The 21,759-nt window shown below is 34.0% G+C and overlaps 3 protein-coding genes and 1 long non-coding RNA gene across 4 annotated transcripts; 2 read left to right on the forward strand and 2 right to left on the reverse strand.

The window, feature by feature from the left end:
* The first annotated feature begins 1,714 nt into the window (after positions 1-1,714).
* On the forward strand, positions 1,715-2,966 carry LOC106364876 (NDR1/HIN1-like protein 10). Its single transcript, XM_013804360.3, has one exon. The coding sequence runs from the start codon at positions 1,878-1,880 to the stop codon at positions 2,784-2,786; it is 909 nt and encodes a 302-aa protein (XP_013659814.1). The 5' UTR covers positions 1,715-1,877; the 3' UTR covers positions 2,787-2,966.
* A 1,772-nt stretch (positions 2,967-4,738) lies between these two features.
* LOC106364874 (NDR1/HIN1-like protein 12) lies at positions 4,739-5,779 on the forward strand. The gene has a single exon (XM_048764582.1). The coding sequence runs from the start codon at positions 4,890-4,892 to the stop codon at positions 5,514-5,516; it is 627 nt and encodes a 208-aa protein (XP_048620539.1). The 5' UTR covers positions 4,739-4,889; the 3' UTR covers positions 5,517-5,779.
* Positions 5,780-9,842: 4,063 nt separating this feature from the next.
* Positions 9,843-11,591, reverse strand: LOC111208715. Its single transcript, XR_002660631.2, has 4 exons — positions 10,823-11,591; positions 10,590-10,694; positions 10,152-10,345; positions 9,843-10,061 (listed from the first exon to the last, which is right to left on the reverse strand). It is a non-coding gene; the product is annotated as an uncharacterized LOC111208715 (long non-coding RNA).
* A 4,511-nt stretch (positions 11,592-16,102) lies between these two features.
* On the reverse strand, positions 16,103-17,582 carry BNAC08G23710D. The gene has a single exon (XM_013807686.3). It carries the CDS (start codon positions 16,921-16,923, stop codon positions 16,294-16,296), a length of 630 nt encoding a protein of 209 aa, XP_013663140.1. The 5' UTR covers positions 16,924-17,582; the 3' UTR covers positions 16,103-16,293.
* Between the last annotated feature and the right edge of the window lie 4,177 nt (positions 17,583-21,759).

Below are 21,759 nucleotides of genomic sequence, written 5' to 3' on the forward strand. Positions count from 1 at the left end.
CAAAAGCGATAGAACGAAGCATATTCATCCGAAGTTCTTCTCATACACTCAAGAGCTCGTGAAGAAGAAAGAGATTGAAGTAAGATATGTTCGATCATGCGACAATGCAGCCGACCTCTTCACAAAATCACTCCCTACCTCGGTATTCAGAAAACACATCCATAACATTGGGATGCGCCATCAGAAGGATCTATGACTGTTCATTCGAGGGGGAGCTTACGTAGTTGTACTCTTTTTACCTTACTATGGTTTTTCCCATTGGGTTTTCCTGGAAAGGTTTTTAACGAGGCAACAAAGACGTTAAGCGAGAGCGGATAGTGACACCGGCCCCCAAGGGGGAGTGTTACGAAAGTCAACAAAAACAGAAGGAGCCGTAATGTTTGAAATTATAAAAGATGTGGGGCCCGCTGCACTATTTGCACAGTAAATTTCTTTCTATATATACGAACGTTTGCGTTCGTTTGTAAACACACTAAAAACTCTTCTCTTCCCTTTAATAAGAAACACTCTCTCTCTATATATGTGTTATCTTCTCCTACGGGTATAAATTTTGCCCTTATTTAAATTACTGCGATACTATAAAATCATAGTTATTTTCATAACAATCTTCAAATTTTTACTGATTTTTTCGAAAGATTTTCATCTGAGAAATGCTGTTTGGAACAACTATTGGTATTAAGACTTATTTCATCTCTCAAGCTACAAACAAAAATTTCCCTTTTTTGGTCAAGTACACAAGTCATTTTAAATGATAATTTTTCCTAGTTAGTTTTAGGATAGTACTCATATACCTTCAAGATTTTTTTTTATTCAATAGAAAATAAGATAATGTAATGCGAAAAATGAAAATCCAATAGAAGAGAAGGTACCGTAATTCGAAAAACGAAAGACAATGAAAATCCTAACCAAGCTGCGTTGGTTCAAATGGTAAAGGAGTTCCGGCTATAACTTCTGTCACATGGGTTAGATTCGTGTTGGCAATTTAGTTGCATTTTAAATTGGAATAATATGTACACGGATGTAAAGTCTCGTAAGATTAGTTTTTGTGGTACATACGGTTATAAAAAAATGGAAAATCAAACATGACATCTGTTAAATATATTATGGGGTTATTTGTGAAATAACCAAATAAAAAACATAATTAGATTTTTAGAGAGATGGTAGAGAAAGATAGGAAGAGAGAATAGGAGAGAAAGTGATTTTGGTTAATTGGTAAATTTGAGTTTTTTGTCTGTAGATGCAATTTCTGATATATTATGAAGAGAAGAGAAGTTTCTACGAGGCCCATTTGTTCACAATTGGACTTAAAATAAACACACAATTGGGAACTTACTAAAAGAAGGTTAACTCTTGTCTCTTGCTCCGCAAGTTAACTTGCCCGGTCTCCTCAAAGCATCCGAAGAGTAGTTAGCTGAAAGATTTGTCTTTCACTTGGCAGTAAAAATTGGGCATAAGAAGTAAACCACATTCTTAGATTATTAGCTTCTTCATCATTATACGTAAAATCTGAAAGATCCATCACATTACCAATTTTCAAGAAAATGTATATTAGAAGAAAAGCTTAAGTTGATGATGATGATGAAGAAGATATAGAATAGGTGTCAACTTTCAAAGTTTGGTCTTCTTTTGCGTTTTCGTTAAACTAATTTTAGCTCAGCCATGGTGGATTTACTATTTTTATCCAACTTGATTAGTTTCATTCTTTTAACCAACAAAAAAAAAAACAGAGAGAGAGAGAGGAAAAAAAGTGTTTGGTTATGGTTAATCTTCGTGCTTTCCACTAACCTCCCTTTTGTTTATCCAAATATTTTCCTCGAAAATTTTCATTAGTTTCAAACTCTAAATCAGAAAGAGAGAGATAGGAGTGCAACACAAGGATGCCTTCTCCTCCGGAAGAAGGAACCCAACCCAAAACCGATTCGGGTTCGGGCCCGGGTCAAACCTCTGAACGTGATACCAATCAACCACCACCTCCTACAGCGCAATCTCAACCGCCGCAAGCACAAACGCAAACGCAGCCATATCCGCCGGTGATGGGATATCCAGGGTACTCCCAAGACCCATACTCAAATTATCCAAACGTCCCTTATAATCACCAACAATACGCCTACGCGCAAGCCCCACCCGCTTCCTATTACGGCTCTTCTTATCCGGCTCAGCAAAATCCGGTTTACCAAAGACCAGCTCCATCCGGTTTCTTCAGAGGAATTCTAACCGGTTTGATCGTTTTAGTCGTTCTCCTATGCATCTCTACGACCATAACTTGGCTTGTCCTCCGTCCTCAAATCCCGGTTTTCTCCGTAACCAGTTTCTCGGTCTCCAATTTCAACCTAACCGGACCGGTTTTCTCCGCTCAATGGACGGCTAATCTCACCGTCGAGAATCCGAACACGAAACTGAATGGATACTTTGATCGAATCCAAGCATTCATCTACAACCAAAACGCGATCGGAGAAGACGACTTTTTGGCGATGGCGTTCTTCCAGCCAGTTTCCGTGGAGACCAAGAAATCAGCTTCCATTGGTGAAACCCTAACGGCAGGAGGGAAAGAACAACCCAAAGTACCGAGTTGGGTCGGAGAGGAGATGAAGAAAGAGAGAGATACTGGAATGGTGTCGTTTGATCTGAGAATGTTGGTTTGGGTTACTTTCAAGACCGATGGTTGGTCGGCGCGTGAGAGAGGGCTTAAAGTGTTTTGTGGGAAGTTGAAAGTTGCGTTTGAAGGAGGATCTGGAAACGGTGCCGTTTTATTGCCTAAGCCTCTTCCTTGTTTGGTTTACGTTTGATCCTTCCTGATTTTTTTTTTTTTATCTTGACGTCTCTTGTAATGTTCGACTGTTTATTATAAAAAGTCCATAGAAATCTCGTATAAGAAGCTTAAAAGAGCAACTATTCGATTCAACTGCAGATCTAGCTTGTGAAAAGAATTATAATCGTTATTATATCAACCAATCTATAATTCAAATGTTTGATTTAAACCTCTGGTTCAGGGTGTGTTTATATGACTCAGTCAATCGATCAACGGACGGTTTGATTTGTTCTTGATTCTTAACACGGAAACAAAAAATTTAAACAATGGTTCGAAAACGTGAACTCGCAAACGCTTTGGAAGAGTTATGATAGAAAATATTAAAGAATATATATTTTTCTTGGCTAAATTAGTTTTGAATAGTGGTAACTACAGTCTGGAAGACTACTGGTGAAAGGCTACTAGTGATATATGAATCTTTGTCTTGGTTCACAAGGATATTAGGATTAAACGCTTGAACCAAATCATAAAAGAAACAACAGTGAAAAATAATTCATGTGGCTCATTCGAGCTTCATTGTTGTTTGATTGCTCAAAGTTTTATATGTTGAAACAAAAAAAGAGCTGTCAGAGCTCTATAGTACAAAAAGTTGATTCGATGATTCTGCATATGGCCGAGAATAAAAATTTATTGAATGGGGTTTGACTTCTCATTAACACGGACCACGTTTGCTGGACATGAAACATCATGTTGGAAACTTCTCCTTGTTTTAAAGTATCACCTTGCTTGTCTACGTCAAGGAAAAGCATACTATATTCAGTTTTCTCTTTTGAATGTAGCTAAAAAAGACTCCAAATTTCTTTGGATCAACTACTCGATCCTCCATGAAGTGGAGTAAGAATACGTCAAAGAGATGAGTATATATATCTCGATTCTTGAATAAAGAAACCTATTTTTAATTTAGAAGAATGTTGATGCTGGTAATTAATTGCCTTTGTCAATATTTCTGAACTTTATTAGTCTACACTTCTTCCACTCCCAAACCTTAAAACACTTCTATCTTTTTTATTAAAACAATGCTATTGATAAATGATATACTTTAGTACTCTAAAAGTTTCATTAAGTTTATACTTTTTCTATTGTATTTTTAAACAGGAATATATGTTATATATATATATATATATATATATATATATATATCCTAATAGATCTCCCATGTTTTGCTGCATACATTTCATCAAATTCTTTTTGTTTTCTAAGCTTCTAGCCCTTGACTTTTTGTTTTTGCAAGTTTCTTCCACGAGCTACAGTGTTTGTTCCATAATTTCACATTTGAATCAAAGAATATTTTACAAATAATGTAATATTGTAGCAATTTCTTAGAATAATTTTGAACACCGACATCAAGTATGACTTAGACAAATCGATATAAACAGGAACTGCCAATTATTTTACTCCCAATACAATAAACCACACAATAAAGATAGGCTTTACACTTTTCTTGAAAGAAAAATAAAACTACTCTACCAATCCCCAACCATAAGCAGACACATTCTAACTTCGAAATTAAATATATTTTTGATCTGAGTTCTCTTGATTTACAAAATTGAAATTTCAGAATAAGAATATATGCACATGCGCCATGTTCTAGTTTCGACTACCGAAACAATAACACCAAAATAGACGCATATTGTATTTTAACCTAATTATCAATCATAAGGGAAACTTCTTCCATCATCGCAACAAAATGATATAAATAAACTCCACTAAATGTCAAAAGTACCATTTCCCAAAAATAATGATCATATCCACAAATTTTGTTTGTATTATTTTTGTTTGTTAAAGATTTTTTTTTTTTGGGCATACGTATGTTATAACAACCGTTGCTTTTGTATCTGTAAAATATACAGAAAATGTTCTTTTCAAAAAAAAAAAAATATACAGAAAATGTTAATTGATCTATATTCTATAGTATAGTCTAAACTCCAAACACAACGCGCATAGCACATAGGCCATTACATACAGTTGCAATATAATACGCACAACCATCTTTCTCCCATCATTACTTGTCACGACCACCCACAAAGGGAAGAAATATATCACAAAGAGAGAGAGGGAAAGAGGCAGCCCAGTGGTAAAGATGTCCAAAGACTGCGGTAACCACGGTGGAGGCAAAGAAGCAGCCGTCCGGCGAATCTTAACCGCCGTAATAGCCTTCATCATAATAGTCCTAATCACCATCTTCCTAGTGTGGGCCATACTTAGACCCACCAAGCCAAGATTCGTCCTCCAAGACGCCACAGTCTTCGCCTTCAACCTCTCGCAACCACACCTCCTCACCACAAACTTCCAGATCACATTCGCATCTCGTAACCCGAACTCCAAGATCGGTATCTACTACGATCGTCTCCACGTCTACGCTACGTACCGGAACCAGCAGATAACTCTCCGTACAGCGATCCCTCCAACGTACCAAGGCCACAAAGAGGACAACATCTGGTCTCCGTTCGTTTATGGAACGGCTGTTCCCATCGCTCCGTACAACTCCGTCGCGTTGGGGGAGGAGCAAGGCCGTGGATTCGTAGGGTTGATGATACGCGCTGATGGGCGCGTGAGGTGGAAAGTAGGGACGTTGATCACCGGAAAATATCATATCCATGTTCGGTGTCCGGCTTACATCAATCTTGGAAACAAAGCTGCTGGTGTTATTGTCGGTGACAACGCCGTTAAGTATACGTTGGTTACTAAATGCACTGTGAACGTTTAGAACATTGAACAACGTTAAGTTGCTTTTTTCTATTTTTTAAAAATAAAATTATTTATAATCAATCATTTTCTTTTTATGAACAAATTCACCAAACTTCTTCTTCCACCAGCAAGATAATATTTCTGTTTCACTACTTGTTGTTGTTAAGATTAGTGTTGATTACTATAGAATAGTACTTACAATCACGATGGTTTGTGGTTGGATTTTATTGTAAATCCACTTAAAGCGAAAAGATGTATTGGTACTGGTTCTTTTGTGTTTCATCTTTTTGTACTTCATAGCTTTACTACTTCCGTATTCGTCAATAATAGTGTGACCACATGAGAAGACTGTAACTCAGTAGGATACGCTAGTGAGTTATGAAGTATAAAATATTTTAGCAGCCATAACCTTTTTCAAGTTGTATAAGGCAATGTGAAGAGGAATATATTGTTGGTGGAGAGTAATAATGGTAATGAAACTAATACAAATTGCACGAACCGAATATATGCTCATAATAATTTTATAGGATAAAGTATATACTTTTTAATGGGGAAGTGTTAGGTGGCCTGAAAATAATCGGAATGGTTGGTGAGGCCTAAAACCAAAACCATTCAATAACTAGCCACTCTATTTAACCGGTTTGTGTATCCACCTCTGCTGTATGCTGTTGCGGGTGAAAAAGTTGGAAACTAGTATGTGCTCGGTAATAATATAAACTCTTATTATATCTTGAACTTTTAGCAACCCCTACAACTAAAGGCATCATCAGCCAACATAGAAAATACTCTCGCATAACCGGAAAAGAAATCCGAAGAAAACAGGCTATAAAATTCTAGGAAGAGCAATATACGATACAAAACCATAAAACTAACGGTCTACATCTTCCTCATTTTGAACCTCATAAATTCAAATCATCTTAAGTCAAATAATTAATAACCAGGTAATGATCCGTGCCATGCACGCGATGAGCTATATATACAACAAAATATTTACAAAAAGCAGTAATTAAAATGCAAAAAATAAAAAAACGAAACTCATATTTACTTTGTTTAACTTCATACATAAGAAATTATTATATTTTGCAAGCGAAACTTTACACAAATCAAATACAAGAATATCTTATGTTCAAAGTTACACTTTGTAAATATGGCAATACGTTTAACCAATAACAATGTATGTAATTGACATTTAAACAATGAGAAATTGCTTACACGCTATATTAGCTGGTTTCTATATATATATGCTAGGGTCGGCCCGCCCTACGGGCGGGATGTAAATTATAAAATAATTTAAACGCTTATAGTTAATGGTATTTAAAATTGTTTGTTAATTTTTTTAAATATTTTTACATTTGTCCTTGTGAGGCATGTATGCTACTATGATATATCGTTTAATAAACATTGTTTGTTTAAATGTTTTATATATTTTTAGATTTTGTTATTGGTGAGGCATGTTTGGGAGTCTGAAGATGGGAAAAAATGTAATTTATTTTGGTACGTAAAAAGTAAAGTAAACAATAGTAACATCTTGCTATTTATAAAGAATATAATCGACAAACATCTGAACCCTTCAAAAGTAACACTTTTTGCATAGATGATTCTTGTCGTGGAGGTCGCAGTTTCTTAGGGGTTTGAGCCTTTCCATGTTGCTTAAATACATGTCCTCTAGAGTAATACTGTAATCACTGAGCACTTTTTAACCTTTCTCCAGCAACAGTTGGACGTTTGATGCCGTGTGTTCCCGTTCCAGGGTATCTAGAATCTTTTTTTCCTATTTCAATTTTCCGTTGCACAGCAATAACAAACACAAAGATACGTACCCTTATCGTATATTCCATGCGCAGAATGGCGTAGATGTTTGGGTGCTTCAGGGTTATTGTTTTCTAAGCACGACTCTATTAAGCGTTTGTGTCTAGACACCATCCTTAGTGGTTCGGATGCAAAATATTTCAGGCCCAGGTTATTGAAATAGGATCCTGGTGATATGTTAGAAGTGTCTTCATCTAAGGTGTGCACGCTTTGGTTCATCTCTGGCTCCGATTCCATATCATTGGGGACGTCGTTTGAATCTTGATAGGCGTTCGGGAGGTCGGGAGGGGGTCATTTTTTTTTTTCAAAGTTTTTTTTTTGTAGTTGTGTTATTGGTGAGCCGTATCTCTTTAGGTTGAAGTTTATACAGCACTGGGGTTTTGAATTACATGATCTGTTTATATCTACTCTATTAAAATCTAGTAGTGTATTAAAATAGAGTCCTATTTGAATTTTACCATGGCATACATTTAATTTGGACTTATTAAACATGTTGTGACTAAATATAAAAATAAATTATGTATACAATTTTATATGGTAACTGGTATATTTATATTAAACCAATTATGGTTTGGGTTAATATTTGAGTAACAAACCATATCTTTTAATCTGAACCAAACAAATATGGTTTGCATTAACTGGAGAGAAATTAATTGAACATTAAACTCTCATATAGATTGGTTATTGTGTCGCTCTACGTTTTGAAACCTATAGGTTAAGAGATCAACATGGTCAACTTCCATGGATTAAATATGAACTCAAAAATCAAGATCTATAAGTTGTTTTGACCAATTATTGGAGTGTTTGACCGGTGGTTTATTTTTTTTATGAACACCATCTTATAGGAAGTAGGTTTAGATTATAACATAACATCAACTTCTTCTTCTAAACCATGTCACATATTTTATACCCAAATCTCTATTATATACTCAAACACAACATCAACGTGTATTCCCTGATCGTATATTCCTAAGAAAATATAGCAGAAAATATAGCATGGTATAAAACATATTGAAACAAATATATCCTTAAATCTATGCATTTTTAAATTTTAAATTACCAGCTTCCATTGATACCAAACATTTGTATTAGTAACAATATCAAAACAATACATTACAATGTTTTAAATTTATGCAATAATCCTGGGTTGGAATGAATATACGGTAATTTTGATAATAACTTCTATTTTCGAAATTTTGTGGTTCTGAACAGGAAACCAAATTAAAACTACTATTATGTAATACTACACAACAAACATCATATATATTTTTAATATAAATTCATAACTATAAATAAAAAACAATCCGTGCAATCCCACAAACCACTATATATAAAGTATAATTACAAAATTAGATGAACCAAACCAAAAAACAAAATAACAAAACTCAAATTCATAAATAACCAAATTATTACTATATTTTTTGAACCGAAAAATCAAAACCCATAACTAAACCGGAACTAAACTGAAAACTAAAACAGTAAAATTTAATGTGGATCAAAATTTATAAAATATCATTAAATTTTTATAAGTTTTTATTTTAAAATGTAAATTATAAATACAAATATAGGTAATCCTGCACAACTGTGCGGGTCATAATCTAGTTAGCATTATAGCGTAGATTTTGTTTACATCTCTGTCGTTGGTTTGCTTGAAATTAGGGATAGTTTATATTGATAGTTGATCTGATTTGTTAGGAATATTGACTGAGTTGATATTTTAACAGTAAACTGTATTAAAGTTCTAAAAGAACAGATATGGAATACTAAAACGATTAGGTCACTTAATTGTATTTATATATATAACTTTATAGTAGAACATGTGTAGGATTTTTTTTTAACGTATCAAATATTATGGATGTACTAAATAGTTATTTCGTTTATTTATATTATAGATAGTTGATATTGCTAATTGATCTGGTTTGTCAGAATTATCGATTGAGTTGAGATTTTAAACGTCTGTGCTGGTTTGAATTTATGTGTGGCAATATAGTATAATTTATTGAGATTTATTTCTTTATTTGAGAATATGCGAGGAATACATTAAAAGTTGATTTTGGTCTTACATAATTTTCTGTGATATATGGGAAACATTGACCAGGATCATATAGATGTGAATGATCCATTAATTGGTCGGTTACCTTTTATCAATGTAAACCGAGAACAACAAAACCATAGTGTGGTGATCAGTAATCCGTATTTCTTTTTATTTGGAAAACAGATTTAAAATATTATATAGATATAACTTTTTTTTTTTGAACAATAAAGATATAACTTTCTATCAGACGATGCGTTTTTTTTACCTACCAATATTATGAATGTACTAATCAGTTAATTTGGTTTTCCTACGTAGCTTTATAATAAATTTGATATATAAAAGCATTTTAAGCACGTAGAAAATGTGTTTTAGACTCTGTACGACAGTTTGACTTTTGTGTTAGTGTCAATATGATGTATTGAGCTAACCGAGATTTGGTTAACTTTATGGTACGACAGTTTCGTAGGTTTTCGAAATGTAAATCTCAAAACAAAGGGAAAGAGTCTAAAAACGTTATGTTCCATTGTTTTGTAAACGATGTTTTCAGAAAGCGTAAGATTGGTCAATAACACACTGGCTGTAATTCATGAGACAAAACTGATAAAGGAAGTTTTACAATCCGGATCGGAGTTAGCAGAAGAACATTTCCAATTTGATGATATCTCTGCGCCTTCGTGTCCCTTTATATCCGCTTGTTGATTTCACTGGGAGCAATGAGGCCTCCACGTACGATGGCAAATATACATTGTTAGTCTCTGTAGACGGAAATCAGGTTGATACGGATGCATGATCTAAATATTTAGATCTAACCTGAGTCACTCGGACGTCTTTGACGATTTCATTGTAGACAATATTGGTTACTCCATCTTTGCCGTCCACATCAGAAGTTTCGTCTGATATCATAAGCCCAGTCGGAGTTGTGACTCTAGAAATGGCAACGTACAACTGTCCGTGAGTGAAGACATGGCGAGGAAGATACAACGGATCATCAGTATCGACTCTACCTAACAGAAAAATCAAAAACAATAATAAACAACACGATCAAGATCATCGTGAAACACTACAAATGCTAATAAACACGATATAGTTCGCTGAGAACAATAGATCAGACCAAAAAAGAGATATTTTTTAAAACAGAATAACATGATCAGGTTAAGCGGAAACACAATCAGACATCATAAACAGGACGACGGTAAATACTAACTCAGAATAATCAATATATAGATGAAAAAGGTTAAGATCACTCACATTAACATCCACCAGGAGCAAATCCACCCGCATAATGAAGCAGCCTCGCCTCGCCTCCCAATAATGAAGCAGCCTTGCCTCGACAACCGATGAACACCGACCGGACTTCAAGTCGGAAAATTAAAAAACATCCTCGTGTTAGCCATCAAGAGAGAGTAGTAAGAGATGAGTATGAGAAAGATGAGTAGCAGATAGATTGTGGAGATCGCGATCAGCTGAAGAGAGATACTAACCTATTTATACAGAACTCGCCGATGAAACAACGCAACTGAAGCTCTCGTAGTGAGATTACGAATTAATGGGATTAAAGACGGAGTAATCACAACATCTTCCGTTACAGGAGCTGTTTCATCCAAGGAAGGGAGTTCAGACGTCAGGCGGCGCTGTTGTAGGAAGAGAGGAAAAGATCTGAAATTCTTCGTTTAGGGCTAGAGTGCGAATTCCTTCAACTCAGGCCCGATACAGAAATCACGTCTAAAGGACCAAAGCCCATAAGAAATCACGTTTAAATGAAACGATGCGTTTCATACGTGTCGCAACAGTATCACGTGAATTTGTGACTTGTCAGCTTACGTGGATAGCCTGGGAAGGATCCAAACCCTCTTTTATATATATAGATATGTATATATATATATTATTACTAATTGGGAATCTGATATGGAAATATATTTAAACTATTATGTTTTCATAAGCCATAGACTACAATTATGTATCATAACTGAAAGCACTTAATTGGACATTAATTTAGATTACTATAACTGATTAGTGACTATATATATGTGGTGTAATCTTGTAACTTTTAATACATATATACACAAACATTCACACGGATAATCAATCAAAAATCAAATATGTAGTAGAAGGGCAGGAACTATTTCAAGTAAAAACTGGGACTGTAAAATGTACCAGAAAATCCTTCACCTTAAAGCAAATTTATAGATCATGTGAGATACCAAATCAGAATACATAAATTACAGTTCCTCCAAGGCACATGAGGCAAAGCGTGTTACCCTGAAATCATATACCTTGTTGTCTACCACTATCGTCAATTTAGAATTTCAGAACTTCATGCAATAGCTTTTTGTAACATTTTTAAGGTCATATTTGACCTTAAAAGGATTACTGGAATCTTCCATCGCAACAACCATTTTCCTGCACTCAAAACAACGTACAGCTACGTCATTGTACATCAAAATCGTACAATTTGGCCAGAGAAACTCGGAGAAGCAAACGTAGCACCAGGTTTTGGGGCCATCGGCTAGCCATTGACTGATGGCAAGTTTCTTCAGTATCTGAAATAAACCTAAAAAGCAAAAGGATTAGTTGGTAAGTAATAAAAATTATTGATTTAGGAAGACTATATGATAAATGATATAATAAATGATAAATGAATAGAGGGTTGATGTCATAAGTTGTAATTTTTCTAGTAAATAAATGGTTGTTTAATATGTAGTGTTAGAAAGCTTGTGGTGTTGACATATAAGCATGGCAAACTTGTTAATAATATACAAAACTAAGGTTGTTTTCTAAAAATGTTTCTCTATTAATAAGAAAATGTTAAAAATCACACATATATTATGGAATAAAGCGATCAATTTAGTTCCCACTAAATTTTAGAATTTTACTTTTTCCTTTACAACTAATTTTTTGTTGTGTTCGAGGCGCTACGGTCGTCTCTAGCCATATGTATAGTAGCATATTGTCACGGTCCATTTTGGAAGTCGAAAACATCCATGAAGACAGCTATATATCGGGCCAGGCCGAAACAAGATCCAAGCCCGCTATACTTAAGTTTCTTAGGTGTGAAGTACCTTTGTAAAATATCTAAGTATTTTATATTATAAAAAATGCGTGGAAGTATGCAGAACAATTAAGGATAAGGTACTTAGGACTGAAGTTACTTCACGTTGAAGTGATTCTGTATAAATATGGGCTAAGTTCCTCATTTGTAAATCATCATGAACTTAATAAGAAATCAGTTCATAAAGCTCTAACATCTCTTTAAAACGTCCATACTTTCTTTCTCTAAGTGCTGATCATTATCGAAGAGGCTGACTTAGCGTTTCTTGAGGAAGAAAACTGCTAAGGCCGCATGTCCTCATTCGAGTGAAGAAATTGGTCCGTGACAATATGCTACAATTATGAATTATCTCTCTTTTGACAAATCAAGTCACACGAGCCTGTGAAGTTACTGAATAAATAGGAAAATGGATTTGTCAACATTTGCAGTTTTATCACAAATGAAAGGACGGAAAAGTAAAAAACATAATATTTCTTTTCACCACAAGGCCATAACATAGCGAAATTGGGCCTTTAGCTTTTTCGGCCCGTAAATTTGCAACACAAAATGATATAATCGACCAGACCGTAATGGTTGGTCAATGAAGACGGATGTTGACGGATATTGTCAGATGCAACCCGTTAACAAAAATGTAAGCGTATTTAGTGAGTTAAATTTCTTATTAACTAGAGGAAATATGTATATATATATATATATATTCAAATGTTGTGATCTGATCAGTTTTTTTCTTTCTTTGCAATCAGTCAGTTACCACAAGATCATGTGAATTTTGGAAATTTTGGGTTTTCGATTGATGTATGTGTGGATCCTAATACTCACACTAAATATTTGATAGTGATTGTTAGTAAATATTAAAAAATAAAATAATGTGGACAACGATATCCTCATAATACAAACGATGTAAACAGAATATAGTTAACAAAAATGGACTTTATTAATGATGATTGATGGGAACACAATGAGAGTTGAAAATGAATGAAATGACAATGACTAAGATCTAAGACAAAAGTATAGAGAGTGTGAGATCGAGGTCGAGGTCGAGCATGTAGTATGTCTAGGGTTAGAATGCAAGTCTCCTCTCTTGACCTCCTCCTCCTTTATAGTCCTCTCCTTCGAGATTGTCTCAACTCCCTCCACGAATCTCGGCTCCATTGTTTTTGACCAAGCCGAACTTGTCATTCTATCTCGGTCATAAGCCTGCTCTGGCCTAGCCAATTATTGGGCCCAACAATATGGATTGGTATTTTAAGGTGCTTTATAGGCTTTATGGCCCGCCATTTTATATTTTCTTCATGTTTACCAAGACAAGTCATTGCCGGTTCACCAGCAAGAGCAACATATGCAAAATTGTCAATCCTTGCAACAAGCTTTCCATGTCTTGAATAACATATATGTCCTTAGTACTTAAGTATATGTGGATAATATTGGCTGCACTTTTCCAAAAGTAGTTCCACTTGTTATGCCACATATCCTTGGTTATCAACTCATGCAAATTGCACATATGACCTTCAACCATGGAAATGAAAGCATTTTTAGCATCCTTATAAGTCTTATAGCTCAGAATGTTTATTCTAATGACAACGTAGAGCCAAATGCTCTCTACCAAGTCAATGGCTAGGAGTTGATCCTTGGTCTTATAATAGACAGAAAGCTATTAGTTTCATCAATAACTATAGGTTCATTTTCTTCCACTATTGATAATGATGCACTTATAGCGTTAACAATCATTAAACATTAATTAACTAAAACAAAACTAAGAAATAAAAAAATTCATTAGATTTTCTTGATTTGTTCTTGATTAATATAATATATGTTAACTCTTATAAATATAGATATGTCATAAAAAATAGAATATAAACACCTCTCTTATATATCTTCAAAACATTGACATTAAAAAGACTCGTCAAAATATGATGATACATGTCAAATCAAACTCATATTGCTGCAAAGATTTCATTCTAACATTGAAAAAGTGAATTTCACTGATAATTGCATCACATGGAACAAGGAGAGAGTAACCGAAATGTTGATTCGGTTGATCTCATTTTTTTCTAACATAACTATTTTAAAAGTTTCTCATTCTTGGATTCAATGATGATGAAACTTCTCAATTTCATTATTCTTCTTTTCTGTGATTGTAAACCTCTTAAATACCAAAACCAGAATTTTGATATTCTTTTGGTTTTTGTTTCATAATATATAGCCAGTCATATGTATTGTACAGCCATAGTGCAATCTTGATTTATGTTTTGTTATTATCTTCTTATGATTGTACATTCTCTTGAAAGCTAAACTAGAATTTTGGTTTTTTTTTTTAATTTTTGAGTTCTCTATATAATTTACACCGCAATCCTAATTTTTCAATAACATGAGAATCATAATTCTCTTTTATGATTTTACATTCTCTTGAAAGCTAAAATAGAATTATATGTATACTTTTGGGTTTCTTTTGTTTTTAGTTCTCTAAACAGATGTGTGCTTGTTATAACATGAGCATCATAATCCTCTAATTAAAATAATTTGTGAATTACTTAGTAAACCATCGATAAAAATGGTAAATTCTCTCTTTTTGCTTACAATTATTAACTCAAATAATCACATATTAACATTTTAATAAAAGACATAAGTTTGGGGTATGGAAAACCTTCAAATAATCATAGTATATAGCCAGTCATATGTATTGTACAGCCATAGTGCAATCTTGATTTATGTTTTGTTATTATCTTCTTATGATTGTACATTCTCTTGAAAGCTAAACTAGAATTTTGGTTTTTTTTTTTCAATTTTTGAGTTCTCTATATAATTTACACCGCAATCCTAATTTTTCAATAACATGAGAATCATAATTCTCTTTTATGATTGTACATTCTCTTGAAAGCTAAAATAGAATTATATGTATACTTTTGGGTTTCTTTTTTTTTGAGTTCTCTAATCAGATGTGTGCTTGTTATAACATGAGCATCATCATCCTCTAATTAAAATAATTTGTGAATTACGTAGTAAACCATCGATAAAAATGGTAAATTCTCTCTTTTTGCTTACAATTATTAACTCAAATAATCACATATTAACATTTTAATAAAAGACATAAGTTTGGGGTATGGAAAACCTTCAAATAATCACATATATATTCTATTGATAAAATCATTTGAAAGATATATTGTTAGTTGTTGTTGTGTTCGAATCGAACCTGCAAAACCTTCAAGTTATTGATATACTATACCAATAGAAAGAGTTTATATTGGTTGAAGGAAGTTAAAATGTTTATATTGATATAAAAAGCTATAGTTGATATTGGTGCATGTAATCCATATGTTCAAATTAATATTCTAATAGAAAGTGTTGCTAATGGCACCAAGAACAACCAGTGGAATCATAAACTTTATCTCAAAATACAAGGGTAATCATGGCAATGATTGTATGTGTTTCTAGCCATAATGGTTCTTAAACCACCATCAACTAACAACACGTTGCAAGTTAAGATAATGTTTTAAATGGATTTCAGCGGTGTTCTCTTTGATGGCTTTGTTGATTCGGACTGTTGTGACGCCTAGATTCGATTATTCGAACTGGTATATTCTGATGTACTTACATGGTAATCAAGATTTGAATGGCAATGCCTTGTATTGACTTTTGGTGCAACCCATTGTCTAATGTCAACCAGCCTTTTCTCTGGATATTATAACAAAAAGAAAAAAGAAAACCAGAAACATAACGAAAGCCTAATTCATCATCAATAATGTTACAAATTCACAATAGGGTCTCGGTTCGGTTACGAAACTAGTTAAATTACGGTTTAAGACCCATACGAAACCTAACCGGATAAAAACGAAACTCGTCCCTGATTGACACTTTGACCGGGTCAATTCCCGACTAATCAGAGATTTGGATTTCCCCATAATCTCAACTCTCCTCGCCTAGCTCATTCGTGAGATCATCACGAACCGGAGAAGGCGAGGGCGTGTAAAACGGCGGCGAAGCACACGGAGTAGAAAACGGCGTAGTTTCGTCGTGATTATATTCACTAGAGTCAACCTCGTCGTCGTTATGATCCGTAACGACAGAACCCTCTTCCAGTTCGTCGTCTCTCACATGATCGTCGACTGATACGCTTCCACGTGGCTCCATATCTGCCGTCATATGATCACTCTCGCTGGTAGAGTCTTCAGCTATGGTAAACAGAGTCTCCGAAGGACCGGAAAGTAAACCCTCTCCCGTGGTTGACCACTTCGACGCCATGTCATCAGCCGGCGGTGCAGCGGTGGGAAGAGGTGGAGCGGTGGCGGATCCTATCCGGAACTGTTTCTTTTCTACACAAAAGAGGAAGAAGTAGAGAAGCTCCTTTGACGGCGGTGGTGTCGCCGTAGGGTCTCCACCGCGGGAGGAAAACACGTCGAGCTCTGATCCTCCCGAGATACTCCGACGGCGAAACCGCCGTTTCCACCATAAAACGTAGGCGAGCTGGGCCGTGACTGCCGTTAGACACAACGCGAATACAGCTACGAGTGCGGTTGCGGTTTGGCTTAGACCCATTTTCGTGATCGTGAGACAGAGCAGGAGGAGAACAAGAACTCGAGATTATGGGTTTGTGTATTAGAGATAGGAACAGAAACTCGAGAGGGTAATTTTGTAAATTATAAATATTTATTTGTACAGTTGAAGTGTCACATCGGGAAAGAGTTGCCGGGTAGTTTCCGGTTAGAGAGATCATTAATAGTCAAAAGCATTTGGCGTTCTAACTTTCTATAGTTTTGTTTTTGTTAATAATACACAGATAGTGACTTCCAAAGCAGATGCTCTGTAATTGCTCGTGAATTAGAAGAGGGAGCAATCAAGTTCAAAGAGACAGACCATGTGATTCTCTAACATCTAGAGCTTTGGGCTATTTGGTTATTAAAAAGCCCAAATAATTGTTAACTATCAGTCTATCATCATGTTAAACGGGCCATTTTAGTCAGCTGTTGTGGTTTGCAATTCCATCAATTTTTGTTTCATGTACACAGGCAGGTTATATTCAGATGTCGTCAGCGGTAGCAACCAGCAACAGCAACAGCAACAGCAATCAGATTTTGATGTTCATCCAGTTTGATATTAGATTGGTCGATATAGTTTATTATTGTACTAGATGATTTCCTGCGATATCGTATAAACATGAAAAATAAGCAAAATTATCTAAAATCATGGAAAATATGATAAATAAGCAAATTCACTCCTCATAGATAGATAGATAAATTGTTTATTTTGTTGTCTCCGTAATTGATTGTTGTCGATTATTGTTGTGTCGCTTGCTTGATTATAGCTACCATATAATTTTAAGTTTGAATTGTAAATATAAGAAAATTATTAAACTTATTTGTATGCATACAGGGTGCACCAATATATACATATATGAATTATGTTATATAACAAAGACATTCAGTTTAGTTCTTGTTTTCTATGTATATTTTTTAATTAGAATGAAAAATATTGCAATATTCAAATTCTTCATTTATGATATAGGCAAATGAACGCTAAGAAATGTGTACAAGAGTTATTAGGCCATTACCGTTGGTAAAAGATTCTATTAGATCTTCACAACAAATTTCTTTTGTTTTTAATCATAAGAAACTTGCTGAGAACTGCCTGATGCTGATGGCTTTGGGCACTTGTCTCATCAAGAGATATGGACTTAGGCTATGTGGACTATGAAGTTCTTTTAGGCCATATCAGCTCCCGGTTGATTAACACTAAAGCTACAGTTAGTTGGAGATCACTGGTTGAATAAAACTAAAGCTACAGTTAGTTGGATTCATGTATTGTGCTTTCTCCCTTTTCTTGTCAACACAAAACAAAAGCTATCAAGAGGACAAAAGCTAGTGTGTTTTATTGCTTTGTTAAAGATAAAAAGCGAATTATGTTGAAATAAAAGTTTAGGTCTCTAATGATTTAATTCCCATCACAAGGCTCTTAAAAGCTTAAAACTCCAAAAGCAGAGATGTAGAATTTAGCTTTTTACCCTCTTTTCTTTTGTGCTTTAAAAGGGTCACCCACTTTATGGAAATTTAGTAAATAAATTTACTATATACTTTTCCAGTATCATGCTTAACTTTATCTCCCTTCCTGCTTTTGAGGTTAAACTTTAGATTCCATGCATGAATTGATGGATAGATTTACACACATGCGCATACATATCATATTCATTTATCTAATTTGCAGATATATAAATGTGTATATCTTTGTTGTATATGCACATGGGTGTTTCCTTCAAGTCGTATGATTCAAATAATCATGGCTAAATAATCATTTACCCGAATCCGAACCGAAGTAGCAAAATATCCGAACGGGTTTTGTATTGAACAAGTTTGGATACCCGAATCCGATTGGGTATATCCGAAATCCAAAGTAATACCCGAAATCATCCGAACATATGTATACTTTTACCTAAATCTACATCTTTCATCCAATATGTAATGAATAGGTTTTCTTAACCGATTTTGGTTTAATTAATATTATATAAAATCAATACCAAATTACTACTTTTTAACATAAACGTGTGCACATATTATTATAAACTATTTTTTAATATAAATTAGGATCGGCCCGCCCTACGGGCGGGATATACTTTACTTGTGATCTAGATTATTATTTTTTTGTATAATTTTGTGGTTTTTTTTTAGGATTTCATTTCTAAGAAATGTGTATAATAATGATTTTTTGTCTTTTAGAAAGTTTTAGGTCAAGAGAGATTATATGTAATAAGATATATTTTTCTTGTTTACAATACTTGTTTATGTTGTTAAAAAAAAATAGTTGTCCCTATGTTATAAAGTTGTTGTATTGATATACTGTGAGCACTTTAGATGGTCTTCATGTTGTTTCATTCTACAAAAATTTGAATCTATATTAAAGTGTACTAATCGAGGTTTTGTTGTTTTCTATAATTTTAAATTAAGATTTGGTTTCATATGAATTAAAATATACCTTAAATATACAATGAACCGGTTACACAAATATATTATGGTAGGTAAATAAAATTTTTGTTTTGTTTTATTTATTATGAACGAACTAAAATTATTTGTACTAATATTATTTAATTTCCATAACTGAAAAATTATATTCAAGAAAACAAACTACACGAATAAAAGTTAATTAAACGTTGGATATGATCAAAATAGTCTTTATCTTGTTCATTCAAATTTTTTATGTAAAAATTAATTTAATTTACAATTGATTTTTTTTTGGTTTATCGTCTCCAATCTTAAAAACAAACAGACATATAAATAGTTTTTTGGTTTAGTGATTAAATAGATTTATCAATCTAACCATATTTATAGTTTTGCAATCAATATATATATATATATATATTTTTTTTTTAATTTGATCAAACTGAAACGTGTAATGGAAAAAAGATTCTGGACAAAATGATTGTGTTTTAGCATAAAACTATTTTTTTTATTAATCGTCTTTAATTTTATCTATATATCAAACTAAGAGTTATCAGCATTATCTCTTTAATTTCATTTTTTTTTTTTGCTTCTTCCCAATTTTTCTCTCTTTTCTTCTTAGATCTACTTTCTTGTGCAAAAGGACCACCGTGACATTCCTGGTTCCACCGCAAATCCTTGCACCACCACTGTCCGCACATCTTTCACCGCCACTGCTGCAACTCCTTCATGGCCTCTGCCCCAACTCCGGGCACCGCCACTGCCGCAACTCCTTCACCGCTGCTACCGCAACTTCTTCACCGCCACTGCCGCAACTCCTTGCGCCGCCACGCCTCTTTCTTTGCATCCAGCCACCGTAACTCCTTGCACGACCACCACTACAACTCTGTTTACCACTACTTCCATTCCGTTCATTTCTCACCCGCTATCACCACCGTTGCATCATACAACACCAATTTTATCAAATTTATTGCCAACAGGAGATATGTTCTTTCCTTTTGATTTTTTTGTTATTGAATTTTTGCATTTATTATGCAATGAAATATATGAAGATTTTTAATATTTGTTATAATTTAATTAAAATAATTATTTTTTTGTATAAATATTTTCACCTGCGGGAAATTAATCGGAGGTGGATTACTCAAAAAGTCATCGGTGCATTCAGATGATTTTGCGATGAAAATTTATGACAATATATGTTATCGTAACTTACCGAGAATGTTCCAACAAATGGTGATTTTCTAGACTCAAACTCCGATGAAACTAGGATTGTCGAAAAATTATAGGAAACACTCGTTCCCGATAAACTTCTATTTAATATGGTTTTCGGGTATCATTTTTTTTCTTGTAGTGAATGAGCTTTATTAAGCAAAACATAAAACCCAATTCTAATCGAAGCCCAAAAATATTGCTTGCCAAAATAAACAAAACGATGTGTTTTAAAGACTGGGACACGTGGCGGCTCTAGGATGCACGAATTAGTGAGATGGAATCCTAGGTGGACATCCTGGGAGAGAAGCAATCCCAACTTTATATATATATATATATATATATATATATATGTATCTCATTCTCAAACGTAAGAGATTATGGCACCATCTGCATCTCCCATCTCTCATCTTCTCTCCTTACAAGATCTTTTTTCCTAAAATATTATTTTTCTCACGATCCATGTAAAGTTTTTCGGAGACATTAATTGTTGCTGTAAATCAACGATAACCACCATAAATATCACTGTAACAACCGTAGCCACCTCGAACCATCTTGTCGTTCTTCATACGAAGGGGTAGTTTCCATCGATGGAGCTTCCCTTGTTACTCTCGATCGTGTTACGTAAGAGAAGGAACAGATTTTTTTTTTTGCAATAATTATGTGGTTCCCAAAAAAAACAAAAATTATCAAATGCTTTGGTTTTTTCGGTTATATCTGAAATACCCGAACCTGAACTAAAAATAACCGAACCTGATCCGAAGTGTAGAAATACCCGAACGGATTTTATACGTCTATACCGAAATACCCGAACATCCGAAATATCCGATCCGACAGTATCCGAACGCCCACCCCAAATAGCAGGTAAGCCGGTTTAAAAGAAGGATCATGGGTTTAGTAAAATCCAACATTATATTCCAAATATTAAAACATTGTAAATACATATAACCAACAAAAAGACCTTGAATTTTGGTTAACACGAAATATTAATACAAAGGTGGACAAACTATCAAAATTAAACATCCGGTCTAAAATCTGATATCCAGTCACACACATTATAAACTTCTTGGTATCTCAACCTCAATTAAGATGAGTAATGTCATATGAGATTAACACCATATATCCATCTAATGCTTTTATCAAAAACAATGATCATATCTATTACTTATAATGATATTTTGTTGATATCCCCATAGATTTGTTCTTGTATGTAAATGCGATGTGCTGTTCTTTATTC

The sequence above is a fragment of the Brassica napus genome, chromosome C8 (genome assembly GCF_020379485.1).
Source record: "Brassica napus cultivar Da-Ae chromosome C8, Da-Ae, whole genome shotgun sequence".
NCBI classification, from domain to species: domain Eukaryota; kingdom Viridiplantae; phylum Streptophyta; class Magnoliopsida; order Brassicales; family Brassicaceae; genus Brassica; species Brassica napus.

What these genes read in the sequence shown, in the direction of transcription:
- LOC106364876 (XM_013804360.3), top strand. Translation starts at nt 1,878, where the DNA reads ATGCCTTCTCCTCCGGAAGAAGGAACCCAACCCAAAACCGATTCGGGT.
- LOC106364874 (XM_048764582.1), top strand. Translation starts at nt 4,890, where the DNA reads ATGTCCAAAGACTGCGGTAACCACGGTGGAGGCAAAGAAGCAGCCGTC.
- BNAC08G23710D (XM_013807686.3), bottom strand. Translation starts at nt 16,923, where the DNA reads ATGGGTCTAAGCCAAACCGCAACCGCACTCGTAGCTGTATTCGCGTTG.